Source organism: Hemitrygon akajei, chromosome 6, assembly GCF_048418815.1.
Source record: "Hemitrygon akajei chromosome 6, sHemAka1.3, whole genome shotgun sequence".
Classification (NCBI taxonomy): Eukaryota; Metazoa; Chordata; class Chondrichthyes; order Myliobatiformes; family Dasyatidae; genus Hemitrygon; species Hemitrygon akajei.
In genome coordinates, this window is record NC_133129.1 from 99,036,627 (window position 1) to 99,054,326 (window position 17,700).

The 17,700-nt window shown below is 40.5% G+C and overlaps 1 protein-coding gene across 1 annotated transcript in view; it reads right to left on the reverse strand.

Moving 5' to 3' along the window:
- Positions 1-481: 481 nt before the first annotated feature.
- The window catches only part of LOC140729819 (uncharacterized), a 348,439-nt gene continuing 331,220 nt past the window's right edge, over positions 482-17,700 (reverse strand). Inside the window, exons 11-16 of the mRNA XM_073050030.1 lie at positions 13,252-13,370; positions 9,552-9,610; positions 7,040-7,170; positions 6,483-6,542; positions 2,665-2,778; positions 482-890 (exon numbers count right to left, since the gene is read on the reverse strand). Of these exons, the coding sequence (XP_072906131.1) occupies positions 856-890; positions 2,665-2,778; positions 6,483-6,542; positions 7,040-7,170; positions 9,552-9,610; positions 13,252-13,370 (518 nt within the window). The 3' untranslated portion in view covers positions 482-855. The remainder of the gene's footprint in view (positions 891-2,664; positions 2,779-6,482; positions 6,543-7,039; positions 7,171-9,551; positions 9,611-13,251; positions 13,371-17,700) is intronic.

Sequence of the window (17,700 nt, forward strand, 5' to 3'; positions counted from 1 at the left end):
GCCTCCCAAATGATCCGGAGTTCATCTATTTCCAGCTCCTGCTCCTTAATGCGGTTTGTTAGAAGATGCATGTGGATGCATTTCTCTCAACTGTAGTTGTCAGGGACACTGGAGATCTCCCTGCCTTCCCACATCATACGAGATTGAGCATTCCTCTATCCTGCCTGGCATCTCTACTGTCCTAGCTGGGCAGATATAAAGAAGGGAAGAGAAAAAAAGAGCTTTTCTCTGCTTTCACCTTCTCTGAAAGAAGCCTCTCTTCACTGAAGCCTCGAAGAGCCAAATCTTCAAGATTACCCTCAAGTAACTTCTTGTGACACTCACTAGTATATAGTTTCCAGGATTATTCCCTTCTTGAATAACAAAACAACGTTAACAACACAGTGTCAAGCATTTGTCTCATAATAGGTGAGATGTATGTTGGCCTTTTAAAGGCTATTTAGTATTCAGTGTTTTAATGAAACTTGGAAGTTAGAAACAATGGCATTTTGATCCATTCCTTTTTATTTATACAGTATAATGCCATCAATTCAATTCATTCATCATTGAATTACCAGTACAGAAAAATGCTTAATAGAGGACTTGTTGAGAAATTTCTTTACATTTCTAAGAAAATGTCTTTTGATTTTGCATGGCTCAGAGAATTAATAATTTTGGACCTATTGCTTCATTTAACTGTGGTTAGCTTTTGTTTAATAATATTGGGGCAACATAGTAAGTTTTATTTAACTCATGAAGAGGTACACATATTACATTTGTAGAGCGCAAACAAATACTTTCAAGCAAAGTGAAGACCGTATACATGATCAAAGTTCCAGTAGTTCCAGCTGGACATTTTACACGTCGTTGCAGAAATTATATATATTCATCTTTGACCTCTGGATTTTCAGCTGAAAAGAAAAAGTGATTTATTTATTTCTCTGTATCAAATATTTCATGTTTTCTGAAAATGAATTCTATTACAATTTCTTGTCTAACATTTTTAATGGGAATGAGACATGCCTTTCTCATGTTGTATTTTTTCTCCCCACTAGAGGCAGTTCAAACATCAGCATGAGGCAATAGTTATATATCATAATTCAAAGAAAAATTTATTATCAGTGTACATACGTGTCACCACATACATTTTTTTTCTGTGGGCATACTTAGCGAATGTATAGAATAGTAACTGTGATCATTTGACATCCCCCTTTGTTCAAAACCCTGACAGTTGAGGGGTAGTAACTGTTCCTAAAGCTGGTGGTGTGAGACCTCAGGCTTGTGTATCTTCCTCTTGATGGAAGTAGTGAGAAAAGAGCATGGCCTCAGTGGTGAGGATCTTTGATGATGGATGCTGCTTTTCTACGGCCATTTTTCCTATAGATGTGTTCAATGGGTGGGAGGGTTTTATCCATGATGTCCTGAGCTTTCCAGCGCTGAAGAAGAGTCTTGACCAATAGCAGTCCATCCATTTCCATAAATACTGCCTGACCGGCTGAGTTCCTCCAGTGTTTTGTGTGTGTTGCTTTGGACTTCCAGCACATACAGATTTTCCCATGTTTATGATCAGGCAAACTAAGTAATTTTGTTCTGCAATTTAGATAAATTAAAGGTGACCTCACTGTAAGGTATAAAATTCTTAAGGAGGTTGGTCAGGTGGATACTGAGTTAATGTGTTCCCTGTTCATCTAAAACCCATAGTCAAAATTTTAAAAAAAGCAACAAAGTTGGCCATTCAGAAGAGAAGTAAGGTGAACTTTCCTCATCATCATCATTATGTATGACATGGGCGATCATGGTTTATCCTCGACCATGATTGTTCCTGGCAATTTTTTCCTACAGAAATGGTTTGCTATTGCCTTCTTCTGGCCAGTGTCTTGACAAGTTGGGTTACCTGAACCGTTATCAGAAATTGTCTGCCCAGTGTCAGTGGTCACATAACCAGGATGTAATTGCACCATCTTCTCATACACCCATCCACCACCTGCTCCCACAGCTTTACTTGACCCTGTTCGGGGAGGGGTTGCCAAGCAGTTGCTACACTGTGGCTAAGGTTGACCAGCAAGGTAGCGGAGGGAAGGAGGTCCTTACAACTTCTTTGGTAGCATGTATCTCCACTCCACAACCCAGAACGTTCCTCACCCAGTGGATAATGAAACTTTGCGTTCATTACAGAAGGACCGATCAAGGCTCAGTCACTGGGTATGTTCAAATAAGGGGCTCTGGAGAGTGTGGATACCCAGAAATTGATAATATTTTTAATATGAAGAGACTTGGGGAATGAGGATAAATCAGAGAAATAGCACAGAGCCATGATGTTAGTTGCCAAGTTGCCTACTCTTCTTCTACTGAATGTACAATAGATGTCATTCAGATTCACCAGGATCCTCCTTACATGTAATATGCTCACAGAAGTTACATGTATTAATTTTGTTCTAATAGATTTCCCAGAGTTCTGCTCTCTGCATCCATATCACCCAACTGTATTTAACACCAGGTTGAAATTCCATCATATAACATGATTTAATAATTAATAACACTTTTACATAGGAGCAGAGTAGAGTTAGAAACTGTTCTTTCATTTACTGGGCTTCAGGATGGAGGCAGGTTGATCTTCGTATGGTCTGTATAGCAAGAGACAGCAGGACAGTCAAAACAACAGCACCAAACTCACAACATACTCATCAACTTCAATTTCATCCTGTATATGTTCACAATAGGCCCCTTCATAGGGATTGGGGCAATCACATTCATTGTTATCATCATTCCAGATCCCTCCATTCTGGCATGGATTTTTTTCTGTATAAATAGATCACGAGTTTTATATGGGCATATTTTTGGATTAAGCTCACATTACAAGTACTTCCTACAGACAGAAAACTGTACTGCACCTGAACAGATGCATCAATCTATCTTTAATCTGATGTTATGCACCGTTCTTCTTGACAGGAATATTCAATCATACAGAAGGTCCAAAGTTTTCACACAATGGCTGACATGTAGCAAAAAGCTATACAGTACCAGAGACCCAGGTTCAATTCCCACCACAGACTCCATTGTGAATGGACAACCCCTCAGGTAATAACCTCCTCTGGACTCTCTCCAGTGACAATATATACATCCACAACCTGCTTCCGTGGCTTCACGTGACCCTGGTCAGGTGGGGGGAGCGGAGGGGACTAAGCAGGTACTACACTGTGTCTGAGTGTGACCTGTAGGCTGGCATAGGGAAGGAGCACCTTATACATCCTTTGGTAGTGACATATCTACCCCCCATCACCCAAGCACAGGGAAGCAGGGACCAGTACAGAAAGGATGAGTTGCACCTAAATTGAAAGCGGAGCAATATCCTTGAAAGGAGATTTGTTAGAACTTCTAGGGAGTGTTTAAATATGTGTGGTAGGGTGGAAACCAGAATAATAGGGTTAGCATATGAAGGGATTGAGGAGAAGGTAGAGATTAGGTCAAGCAAATTTAAAAGGAAAAAGAGAAATAAATGTTTAATGAATATAAATACAAAAGATTCTGCAGATGCCGGAAATCCAGAGTACCACTCACAAAATGCTGGAAAACTCAACAGGTGAGACAGCATCTATGGAGATATGTCATTTTGTGCTGATGGGCTCAAGTGTATTTATTTCACTACATGGAGTATTACAGGATTTAGCAGATCAGTTAGGACCTAGATTAGTACATGGCCATTCTAGAAATTTCACTGAGAGAGGGGCAGAACTAGCAGTTCAACATTGCAGGACTCAGATGTTTCAGGTGCAATAGAGAAGGGTGTAAATAAGGTGGAGTTGTTCCAGTGAGCAGGGAGAACATCACAGTGGCACTTAGGCTAATCTAGTGAAGTAATATGGGAGGAGTTCAGGAATAAGAAAGAAGCAATCTCTCAGATAGAATTATACTCTAGGCTCCCCAATACCCAGTGGGAGATAATGGAACAGAGAGGTTGCTAGATGATGGATAGGTGGAACACAACAGGGTAGTTGTTGTAGGTGACTATAATTTTTTTTTCAGTATTTGACAGACACTTCCCTATTACCAGAAGATTAGGTGGGACTGAATTTGTTGATGCATTTAATAGTTTGTAATACAGTTTTTTGGGTAATCCATTCAGAGAAGGAGCCATGTTGGACAATGTATTAGTAAATTAGCTTGGCCAAGCAATTGGAGTTTCCGTGAGAGAGCATTTGGGAACTGTGTCTAACTCCATAGGTTTTCAGATAGTTACGTATAAGGATAGTTATGGACTTTGTATGGGGGGGGGGGGAGAAGGTGGAGGTACAAAACTGAGGAAAATGATTGAGATGGGCTTGGATGTAAGATTCATTTAAAGGCCGACTGGTCAGAATTCAGGAGCAACATGTTCCTGTGAGGGAGAAAGATAAGAATGGAAAGGAATCTTTCATGATGGGATATTTTGTCAATTTAGTCAAAAAACAAAATGACAGTACAGTTTGACTTCCCCTTCTTCGAAATGCTTGTGGCTGGAAGTGTTTCGCCTTTTGGATATTTTTAGAATTTGGAATATATAATGAGATAGCTTGGGATCTCCATCATTTCCATCTGAATTTATGTGTTACCAGTTTGTACCAGAAATGATTGGTCAGTAAGCCGTAGATCACTAGACAACAATATTAAGATCAAGGATCAACTTTATTCCCCATATATATTTACATGTATTAGGGATTTGCTGTGGTGTGTTGGTGCAACATGCAAAACAATTTAATAATTTTGAAGAATAAGGAATGATTTAAAAATAAAAATTTTAGTGTTTAAAGTATGAATATGAGGAGCTACTCACACCTGGAAAAGCAGACTTACTAGGGACAGTCAACAATGCTTGGTGCTGGGGACGTCATGTCTTACAAACTTGATTACATTTTAGAACAGGTGATGAATATGATTGATGAGGGTAGGATATATCTATGAATGTTAGTAAGGCATTCAACAAGGTCCCTCATGGCATTGGATGGCACCTACATGGACATAAGTAGGAAGTTCAACAAGGTCTCTCAGAGTAGACTGATCCATAAAATTAAGGCACTTGGGATCCACAGAGGGCTGGTGGACTGAGTTCAAAATTGGTTTGGCAATGGAAACATAGGATAGTGGCAGAGGGGTGTTATTCTAACTTGAGGTCTTTCATCAGTGTTGTACCAGTGGTCAGTGCTGGGACCTCATTGTTGTGTATCTATTATTTCAGTAACCCCCTTTCTGTCGGTGTTTGAGTGTACTGGAACCAGTTTTGGTCTGTTATGGACCAACAAAATGCCACCTCAAAGATGAGCAGATGTGTGAGGCAAAGGATGCAGAATTAGGTCATATATGGTGTAAAAATGTGTTGTTTTGTGGTAACCGTACAGTGCAAAGGCATAAAATTACTATAAATTACAAAGTAAATAAATTGTACAAAAGAAAGGAATATTTATGCACCGTGAAGGTGAGAAGCTGAAGAATTGTTGAGTGTGGAATTCTAGTTTTGTTGATTTACTTGGGGGAGACTCAACCATTATTAGACTCATATCAGGTTTTTGATCTTCGACACTATGAGAATATCCAGTGCTCACTGCTCAGGGAGTCATCAAAGGGCTGTTTTGGAATGTTGTTAATTAATCCACTGCTCAATGCATTTGCAACAACTCACAGATTTAAAAGAATCTGTGTGGCAAGCATGCCATCACAGAGCAGCCTCAGGATATGAATGTACTTTTCAGGGCATCTATAGGTGGATAGGACATCCTATAGGAGTTCCCTTGATACCAAGTCAAAGGCTTTGGTGAGGTCGATGAATGCCATGTACAAAGGTTGAAGTTGTTCTCGACATTTTTCTTGTAGTTGTCGCACTGTGAAGATCATGTCGATTGTTCTACGTGATGGTCTACGTCTCTGAAGAAGGATCTTCTCGACTAAAGGCTTGAGCCGGTTGTTCATGGTGCGGGTGAGGAGCTTTCCTGCTGTTGCTAACAGGGAAATTCCATGAAAGTTTCTGTATTCGGATCGGTCGCCTTTCCTTTTGTAGACGGTAATAATTGCTGAGTGTCTAAAGACTGCTGGTATGTCTTCATTTATCCAGATCTTGATAAGAAGTTGATGCAGTTGGTAATGAAATGGGTTACCTCCAATTTTGTAGACCTTGGCTGGTATTCTATCAAGTCCAGCAGCCTTGTTGTTTTTCAGGGTATTGATGGCCTCTTTCACTTCTTCAAGTTTTGGTATTTTGCTTAGGGAGACGTTAACAGGCTGTTTTGGGATGTTGTTAATTATATGAGAAAATCCACTGCTCAGTGCATTCACAACAACTCACAGATTTAAAAGAATCTTTTCTCCACTGCAGCTGGTTGTGTAACCTAAAATGGAGTTTTCTGCTTACCAATATTTCTGCTACTAAAAGTACCATCAAAGCTATTTAAACAACTGGATATACTTAGATTTACACCTAATTACCCAATATTGATTTGTTCTGTTGTAACAAAGTATTAAATTGCACGTCCTACCTTTCAAAGCAGGCTTTTTCACAGTTATACTGAAATTATCAAAAACAAATCCATTGTTGCCTGAAAATTAAAATTTTAAAATAAATAATTTTCATAATTGATTGCAGGATGATATAAAGCTGAAATATGAAAGAATGGAAGTTTTCTGAATCTGATGACAATTTAGGTGAAGGGTTTCAGTGCTGGGTCATGGAGCACAGCAAAACTTCATTTCCAAACCCATGAGTAGAACAGAAGAGCACAAAACTTTATTGTTGTTGCTCAGGAAAACGAGATGGCAGCACTACTCCGGTCTGTGCAGAGCAGATAATAACAATTCATGCAGCACAAATTAATTTTAAAAATGTATGATAGATAAAAATTAAATGTAAAAGGTTAAAAAAATGAAACCGGGTAAATCACACTCTTGGAAATTCAGTCAAATATTCTGATATGAGAAAGGCCTACACTGTTCCATCAAACACTGCAAGGCCAGTAATACACTCTGTCCTACTGAACATTTCAGTAAAGCACAGATTACGTACAGTGTAAAGCTCCCTTTTGAATTTAATTCCTACCTCCTGCTGAACTGGAATTTTTTAGACTTGCTTGGATATTTTCGACTTTTTTATTGAGAACTTCTTCAGAAAATCCTTCCGAGGTGCTCATAGCAAGTAAAACTTCATGATCCACAATGATACTGCCTTGCCTGTTTGCAAAAATAAAACACAAGTTAAACTAGTTGGGTTAAACCTTAGCAGCTGAATAGAGAAGGGTGTAGATGGGTAATGATTTAAAAAAAAACTATCATCTAGCGGTAGAAATGTCAATGAACAGTTTTGGTTTGCTGTGGAGGAATTTGAAGTTAAAAACTTATATCCTTCTACCTTAGGCCACTAACTTATCAATCACTCCTGCTATGGTCACTTTCCAAGGTCAAAGATCTGTATGCTCCACGACCACTGGACTAAGTGTGTAAATGTAGGAGGGGACATGTTGAAAAATAAATGTGCTAGGTTTTCTAAAATTGACACCCCCTACCTTAGGTCACAAACTTATCAATCACCCCTCGTATGTACTTTGTTAATTAGAATTACTTTGAAGTTTAGAACTTGAGTACTATACTCTTCTGAAGCCAAATGCACAGGTTTCGACTGATAGTATGCACCTTTACAACAATCAAATTGATTTAAGGATGTTCCTTTGTGAAACACATTGCTCAGGTCCTGGGTGTGTTCATGGCAACTTCAGAACAAAATGGTTTATTTTCTGAATATATTGTTGTCATGTTATGGTTTCTGCATTTATTACTCATTGTCAGACTCTCTTGTCATCAGTTTTACAACTGACCAGATTAAATGACATTCAGGTAACTAGAGTTTCATGTTGGCAAGAATATGACAGGTTCTCTCCGAGAAGGGAGTGAACTCTTTTGTTTTCTAGAATAATTTGATAAATGTTTCAGAATGGAATTCTGATTAATCAGATCGAATTTCAAATGGCCATGATTAGAAAACTGAATTTCTCGGAACAATTGATGACTATATTCCACACTGTGAGATTTTGGATCTGCAGTGGAATCAAATGCTGCAGGGAATGGATCAGACACTATTTGGGATCCAGCGCAGAGGAGACCCTTCTGGCCATTCAATCCGTGTTGCCTCAGCAAACCCCAATTCAACCCTTGCCTAATCATGGGACAATTTACAACGACCATTTAACCTGCCATCCACTAGGTCCGGACTGTGGGAGGAAACTGAAGCACCAAACACTTGCTCCAATTTCTGATGTCCTTGGAGAAGAACAAATCCAGAGAAGCACTCTCTATTTATTCTTTTGGTTTGTGGTACAACGTCTGCATGATAGAAACTCAAAAACATTTCCTGGTGAAAGATGTTTCTTTGAGTGCACTAACTAGAAAAGAAAAGTGTGATTTTGATGCAATGCAAATGAATGAGATGAAAGGATAAGGAAATTGATTTTGAAGTGGGAATGTTTGCCAAATGTATTTAAGCTTCCAACACCATAACTAGTCCTCAGTTTGATCTCACTATTGTGATGTATCCCACCAAGAATTTTGTAACATCACCAGTTGCACAGCCAGACAGTCTGAGTCAAGTCTCAGACTTTATCTTTAGAGTGAGCTTGGCTCAGGAAATATTTGCATCCTCTGAGTTGTAAAGGCTTTGGTTCACACCCGTTTGCAGAGACTGCCTTGATCACCTAATCTCGGTGGATTTCCCAGCACAATTGTAGAGAAAATACTAGTGTGGAATTATCCTAAATCATCTACTGGAACAAAACCACGGACATCTTCCCCCATGTTTTAAGCAATAGTTATCCTGAACCAAAATAAATTTTTTTCTGACTGAAGCTTTACAGTGTTGACGCTGGCTACTGTGTACATCCAATAGTAACAATGATGTTCGTTCAGGAGTAGGTTGAAGTGCTTTGGGTCATCCTGGCAGATGAAAGTTACACCTACCCATTCAGGGTCAGTGTACAATTGATGACTAAAGAACCTTTTGAAGTAGCCAGCTGATTACAAGTTGACGTATTATTTTAGTAATTATTTTTGACATCCATTGCTGAAATGGCCAGTATTTATTGCCCATCCCCAATTTCCATGAGGATGCTATTGCAATCCCTCTGCTGATGGCACTTCCTCACTACTTTCCACTTCTGAGAGATAGGTGGCTTTGTTTGCTAAAGATCTGTGGATAGAATTGAACATTGAGCAATCTGTGAACATCTCCACCTGTGGCTATTGATGGAGCTTGTTGATTCTAGGATATTGCCCTGAGGATCTCCTGCAGTGATTTCCTGTGGTTAGGATAAATTACTTCAAATTACCATAACCACCTCCCTCTGTATTAGTTATGATTCCAGAAATGGGAATTATTTCCTTTTAATGCCCACTGACTGAGTTTCCAGAATGTGTCGATGCCACACTTGGTCAAGGCCGTCACTATAGCCACAGCTCTGGAATTCGTCTCTCTGGCCCAGATTTAGAACATGGTTGGAATGAAGTCTGAAGCAGTGTGATCCTGGCAAAGCATGAATCAGTGAGCAGGGTATTGCTGAGATTACCTAATCTTTATAATCTTCACGCCTTTGTATCCTTCAACCGTAATATAAATGATGTCCATCTGAAAAGAAACAAGGAATGTATTGTCAATATTCCTGAATTTGACTGTAAATAGCATTTTCTTAAAGAACAGACTGTTAGAAAGAAAGCTGAGATATTGTTAGGCATAAGAACATAAGAAATAGGAGCAGGAGTAGACCATCTGGCCCATTGAGCCTTCTCCGCCATTCAATAAGATCATGGCTGATCTGACCATGGACTCATCTCCACCAACCTTGCCTTTCCCCAGAACCCTTAATTCCCCTACCATGCAAAAATGTATCCAACCTCACATTAAATATATTTACTGAGTTAGCCTGCTTCATTGGGCTGAAAATTTCTGAGATTTACCACTCTTTGGGAAAATCATCTCCTCCTCATCACCATCCTAAATTTACTCCTCCAAATCTTGCAGCTGTGTCCCTTAGTATTTGTCTCACCAGCCAGTGGAAACAATTTTCCTGCCTCTATCTTATCTATCTCTTCCATAATTTTATATGTCTGGAAATAGATCTCCTCTCATTCTTCTGAATTCCAGCGAGTGCAGTCCCAGGTGACTCAAACTCTCCTCATAGTCTAAACCCCTCTTCTCTGGAATCAACCTTGTGAACCTCCTCTGCACCACCTCCAAAGCCAGTATATCCTTCCTCAAGTAAGGAGACCAGCACTGTACACAGTACTCCAGGTGCAGCCTCACCAGTACCCTGTACAGTTGCAGCATAACCTCCCTGCTCTTAAATTCAATTCCTCTAGCAATGAAGGCCAACATCCCATTTGCCTTCTTGATGGTCTGCTGCAGCTGCAAACCAACCTTTTGTGATTCATGGACAGGTGCTGTAATCTTTTACTATTTAAATAATAATCTGATCTTCCAGTTTTCTTTCCAAAGTGGATGACCTCGCATTGACCAACATTGTTCTTCATCTGTCAGACCCTTGCCCACTCACTTAACCTATATCTCTGCAGGCTCTCTGTATTTTCTGCACAATTTGCTTTTCCACTCAATTTAGTATCATCAGCAAGCTTAGATACAATACACTCGGTCCCTTCTTCCAAATCGTTAATGTATATCGCAAACAATTGCGGGCCCAGCACTGACCCCTGTGGCACACCACTCACCACTGATTGCCAACCAGAGTAATACCTGTGTTCCCCAACTCTCTGCTTTCTATTTGTTAACTAATCCTCTATCCATTGTAATACATCACCCCTAACTTTATGCATCCTTTATCTTATGGATAAGTCTTTTATGTGGCACCTTATCGAATACTTCTGGAAATCCAAGTAAATAATGTCCATCTGTTCCCCTCTATCCACTGTACTCACTTTATCATCAAAGAACTCCAGTAAGTTTGTCAGACAAGACCTGCTTTTGCTGAATCCATGCTGCATCTGCCTGATGGGTCCATTTCTTTCCACATGCCTCGCTATTTCCTCTTTAATGATAGCTTCATGCACTTTCCCAACTACAGATGTTAAACTAACTGATCTATACTTACCTGCCTTTTGCCTACATCATTTCTTGACTAGTGGCATGACAGTCACCTTTTTCCAATCTGCCCGGACCTGCTCAGAGCCCAGAGAATTTTGGTATATTATCACCAAAGCCTCAACTGTAACTTCTGCCATTTCTCTCAATACCCTGGGATTACTCGGTTCGACAGGGACAATAACGAACCAGTGATGAAGGCCTTGACACCCGAGGAGGATACAGTGCTGACAATGAGCACACGAGGTGAGATGTAATCTCTGCAGTATCAACACACAAAGAGCAGCTGAGCTGACCAGCTAGAGGTTTTTACTGAAATCAATAACCTCTCTTTCCCTAACTGTTTCCTAACAGGAACCATACTAATCCCGAAGCAGTCAGCAGTAACATGCCCCAACAAGTACAGACCGGTGGCACTCACCCTCATAGCAGCCAAATGCCTGGAGAGACTGGTTATGTCTCACATTAAGAATGCCACCCCACTACCCTAGACCAGCACCAGTTTGCCTATATGACAAACAGATCAACCGAGGACACCATCTCCGTGCACATCATTCTGGAACTCCAGGAGCATTAGGACATCTGTGCAGAATGCTTTTTATTGACTATGTTTCTGCCTTCAACACTGTACTGTCCAGACTAAGTGTCATTGATAGGAAAGGATGTGCCCAGGTTAAATTGGAATCAGAGTTTGGCAGATAAAAGTGCTCTTGAACAGTAGTGGTGGTGGGGAATGCACTTTAGGTGGGGAACTTTTAGTACATGTCTGGGTAAATTCCCTTGAAGAGAGAGGAAAGTGACATTAAAGTGAGAATTACTTGTTTAATCAAGACAGATGGAACTGGAAAATAGTACAGAAAAGAAAATACATTGTATGACAGATGAAAATGTGATTCAGGCTGTTAGAATTAAAATTTTCAAAGTAAATTCATTATCGAAGTACATATATATCACCATATCGAACCCTGACATTCATTTTCTTGTGGGCATACTCAATAAACCTATAGAATAATAACCATGACAGATTCAATAAAAGACTGCCCCAACTTGGGTGTTCAACAAAAATGCAAAAGGCAACAAACTGTGAAAATACAAAAAGAAGAAATAATCATAGTAACTAAATAAGCAATAAATATCAAGAATATGATGTGAAGAGTTCTTGAAAGTGAGTCCATAGGTTGTGGCAACATTTCAATGATGAGGCAAGTGACATTTTCCCCTTTGTTCAAGAGGCTGATGGTTGTGGGGTAGTGTCTGTTCCTGAACCTGGTGGTGTGAGTCCTGAGGCTCCTGTACCTTCCTGATGGTAAGTGTTAGCTTAGTGTCTGTTTCCACAGATGCTGCCTGTTCAGTTGAGTGTTATCAGTATTTCTGTTTATTGGAACATATGAAAGATCCCAGGTTGAATACACCAGTGGAAAAAAGACTGATTATAGAAAGCTCAGAGATGAAATACCCAAGACAATGAAAATAAGGATGGCAGAAACCATTAAATGGAATCCAAAATAGGTATGTAAATGGGAAAGTAAAAGTTACAAGAGAACGACTGGGCCAACTGAAAACCAAAAGGAAATTTGCTAATAGAGGCAAAGGGCATGGCCAAGATACTCAGTAAGTATGTTAGTAAGTATTACTTGCCACCAAGAAAGATGATGGTGGCTGTAAGTACAGCCCCAAAAGTTTTTATCAGGATTCTGGATGGGTAAAGTGTTTTAAACTGGAGGTACTAGGAAGACCAGGTGCATTTGATGTAGATACGTTACATATTGCAGATAAGATGCATCTAAGGTTACTGAGGTAGCTGCAAGGACACGAGTCATAATTTTCCAAGTACTGTACCTATAGATTCCAATTGATCTCTTAATATCAGAAAATTGCATTGTTGCATCCTTGTTCAACAAAAGAGGGTGGGGATCAACTCTGTCTTACAGACCAGTTAATTTCAATTTGGCAATTGGGAGGATTCTATTAGTAATGATTAGACTGAATTAGCAGTCACTTGGGCAATTGGCACTGATTAAAGAAAGTCAATGTGGATATGACAGGAAAAAATCAATAATCAAATAACTTTAATACATGGTGGGAATGATTGTGAAAGCAAGGAAGTAATGTTAAGCTGATACATGTTACCATTGGGAGCACAGTAAATACAGGAGGGATGGCACTTGATTAACCTGATTTGCAAAGTCTCTCGAGAAGTTTTTGTATTCTGGTGAGTTCTCGTTCTCCAGCTCTGGTGAAAATTTCTGATTCGTTATCCTGAGTTCGACATCAACACTGGCTTCAACTTCATCTGTAAATCATCAGTTACAATTTAATCAATCACACATCAGCCAAAATTTAATAGGGGATAAATTCTTCTAACATAGTAGCTTACAATGAACTGGAAATTAAGGACCCCCATGCCTTCTTCTCATTGCTGCCATGAGGAAGGAGTTACAGGAGCTTGAAGGCACACATTCAGCAATTCAGGAACAGCTTCTTCTCCTCAGCCTTCTGATTGTGAATGGACATTGATCCAGTGAACACAACCTCACTATTTTTTGCATTAATTATTTAATTTAAACATTTGTATGTATTTACATTCACTGTAATTCACAGTTATTATCTTTTGCAATGTACTGCTGCTGCATAACGGCAAATTTTATGACATATGCCAGTGATATTGAACCTGATTATGGTTCTGAAATGACTGCTGTAAGATTAGTGCTGGCAGATTAAGGAATGACTTTGAGAAGTGGTATACTTGGAAGAATGAATGTTTGCAGCGTTAAGGGATTTAGAAAGGATAAATGGGAAACATGTTTCAAAGAACAGCTACAGGATGTTGTGCCTGATTGCCTTCTGCTGTTTGGTGCTAAGTGGCAGTTGATCACGACTGTTTCTTGGTATGAGAAACCCTTAACCTTGTGCTTCAATTTCCATATCAGATACGTAGGGGAATGGCATGTGGAGAATTCTGTTGGGATGTTGTTGGGGAAATTGGATGATATTGTCCTGAGATAACATTTTTATTAACACAATGCTGGACAAGAGAGTCAACCATTTCAATACATTTGACTGTTTATGTTATCATTCTGAAATAAAAATGGAAAGCATTATCTGCGGATTGAGAATTGGACTTCACATTTTAGATAAATACACTCTCTCCAGAACTGGGAGCATTTAGAAACCAGTTGTGTTTTGAGTTGCAGGAAAGAGAAGAAGAAGGGGAACGTCTGTGATGTGTTGGAGATCAAGAAGCAACGGAAGTTCCACAGTGGTGTTGAGTGAGAAAGAGGGAAGAAAGTTTGTTCATCACAGCAGTATTAGGAAATGTAGAAGAGGCATGACCCTAAAGCAGAAAAGCAGAGATGATTTACCAGTGAGCAATGACTTTACCAATAGGTGGCAAAATAACAAGCCACAAGAGGCCACAAAACGAGTGAGCAAAGAAACTAAACAATAAGTAACAGGGTAAACTTTAGGCAGAGGGAGTGCAAGCTAGGAGCATCTGGTTGAGGCTGGATACATGGTCAGGTGTGCTGGCTGGGTCAGGCTCATGCTATAGGGACTCTCTCTCAAGATTCCAGATGATCAGTGTGAGAATCTGTGGGGCTGGGGTGATGGGGTGAGGAGCGATCTCCATTTCACCTGGGAAATGGGTTGGGAGGAGGTGGTGAAATTGAACTGTTTGAAGAAGAGCGTCCAGTGAGCATAAGGAAGTGAGCCTCAGGAAGGGCTGAGTTTGTGGATCTGCTGTATGGATATAAGGTTCTGGTGGTCAGTCTAGATCAGAAAGGGCTTGGCAAATCGCTGTTTGATCTCTTAGTTCATAGCAATGTGTTGTAGTGTTGAACCTGTATCTTCCCATCCAGTTCTCACTGGGAGAGAACAGTGACCATGTCAAATGCATCTGCCTCTAACTTCCAGAGGGGTTTCTATGGCAGAGAATAGGAGTGGTAGTGAAGTGTCTTGAGCTCCTCGAAAACTCCCTGATGGCGGTAGCAGACCAGGTGATTCATGAGGTAGGTGACTTGGTGAGTGAGGTGAGAGAAGTGTCGACTTGCCTGGCAGAAGGGGTTCTGGTGGTCTTGGAGAAGATGAGGATGTTATCGAGGTAGATGAATGCATACCTGTGTAGCATTCTCAGAGGGTCATGTTAATGAGGATTTGGACTGTTGAAAAGATCAAAAGGCATCTCCAGGTATTTGCTGTGGCCAGTAGGTGTCATGAATGTGCCTTCCACTCTTCTCCCTGTCGGAGATGGATCAGTTTGATCTAGTGCTCTGTAGATCTAGTTTTTGAAGATCTTGGTCTCGTGGAGGGTTTCAAATGCACTACCATCAAGGGCAGAGGGTAGGAGTACTTCATGGTGACTTTGTGCAGTCCACAGTAGTCAATGCAGAGATGAAGACCCCTCCACCATCTTTCATTTTGACATAGAATCCTGCACTGACTGGGGACAGGGATGGGTAAATAAAGTCACACTGTAGCCCTTCAGTGATGCAGTGATTCACGGCTTTGGTCTTAGGTGGAGAGTGAGAACTGATGGCCTCAGGAAGGGCTGGTATCCAGGAAGAGGTCAGTCATCTGATCTGTGAGGTGGCAGGGTGCTGGCTGTCTTTCTACTGAGGGCAATGCTAAGTTGTGATATTCCTGTGGGAGTTTGGTGAGGTAGAAGATTTCCTCCATTTCCACAGATTTATGGGTTGAAGTCAACTGGGTTGTAGTCAGGAGGTCCGACAAGTGGTTCGCCAACTCAGCAGTGCACCTGACAAACAGGTGAAGAGGGTTGTGACTGGCGAATCAGGATTAACCAAGATGAGAGGAGTTTTGGGCGAGTTGATCAGGAGGAATTGATCACGGTGCTCTCCAACTCTGATGTGCACAGACTCTGAATATCCAAGACCCAAGGGACATCAGTCAATGACCATGGTGTTGATGTGGAAGAAAACATAACCGAACCAAATAGAAAATACCAGCAGCACTGGCAGGGATAGACCTTCGATTTCTGTAAAAGCCTGCTCCGCTCCTTTGGTTAAAGCCGTTATCATTTGGAAACTGTGTGTTTACAGTAGAACGTTTGAAGAGTGATGGAAAGCAAGATCTTTTTATGTGGTTGTAAACTGAAACATAGTGGTGCTCTGAAGACCGGGGTGTCATCCGGTCTCTTACAGGTGCAGTACCTGCATTCCTGAGACTCAAGTCACACATCACTGAAGCAAATACAGGTTAACGGTTTGTGGTCCAACATCTCCTGTCATCCAGCCTGTCTTTATCTCTCGTCGACCTGAACTATCTATTAATTCTAACTATTATGTAAATTAACTAAGATCTGTACTACTCTCTAACCAATTACCCTACTAGGGCAACTTTTGCAATCTCAGTTGACAGCAATCTCAGCTGCAGTCTTTCCAGTTTACAGAAACTCAAAGTTCAGAATATATACAGTATGTCAGCATATACAAGCCTGAGATTCATTGATCCAGTTAATCACATTATCAGCCAGATTGTTGATATAGATGACAAAGAACAACTGATCTCTGTGGCACTCCACTAGTCACAGACCTCGGGTCAGAGGCAATCATCTACTACCACTCTGTCTTCTCCATCAAAGCCAACGTCTAATTCAATTTACTGCCTCATCTTGAATGCTGAGCAATGGAACCTTCTGAATCAACCTCCCATGCGGGACTTTGTCAAATGCCTTGCTAAAGTCCATGCAGACAACATCCACTGGCTTGACTTTATCCACTTTCCTTATAGCTTCCTGAAAAATCTCTGTATGATTGGTTAGAAATGACCTACGACACACAAAAGCCGTGCTGACTATGCATATATTCGAATATCTGGTCACTTAGCATACCTTCCAATAACTTTCCCAGTACTGATGTCAGGATCATCAGCCTACAATTTCCTGGATAATTTTTAGAGCCTTTCTTAAACAGTGGAAGAACATTGGCTATTCACCAATCCTCAATCTATCCACCAGTCACCTGTCACCAAGGATGATTTAAATATCTTTGCCAGGGCCACAGTAATTTCTACATTTGCATCTCCTAGGGTCCAAAAAGGCACCGTGTCAGGCCCTGGGGATTTATTTACCGTAATTTGCATCGGGACTGCAAAACCCTCCTCCTCTGCAATCTGCAAAAGGTGCATTAAGTCAATGCCACTCTGCATCCCTTCTATAGGCTCTGTACCAATCTCCTGAGGAAACGGAGATGCAAAAAAATCCATTTAAGATCCCCATCTCCACACATGGATTACCATTCTAGGGTAGACTGCCTCTGTCTGACAATGGAGTAACACTAATTCTGTGCTGCTCTTAGTCTTCTCTCTCTCTACCCCCCAGCTTAAATTTTGAATTTAAAATTCTTATTTGCTGATTCTTGAAGGGGAGTAATAGGTTTATGTCTACGAGAAGTGGGAAGAATCAGCATGAACCTACTGACAAAGGTAATGGAAAAGGAAAGATGCCAAAGGAAAGATCTGACGAAATGCCAGCATGGGCTGAAGATATTGTTCGGACACTGAAATCAATTCAAGATCAGAATAAGGCAATTAAAGATCAACTGGAAAAGAATAATACTGAAATGAAGTTATTTCAGGGAAAACTTAAAGATGTGGAAACTCAAGTT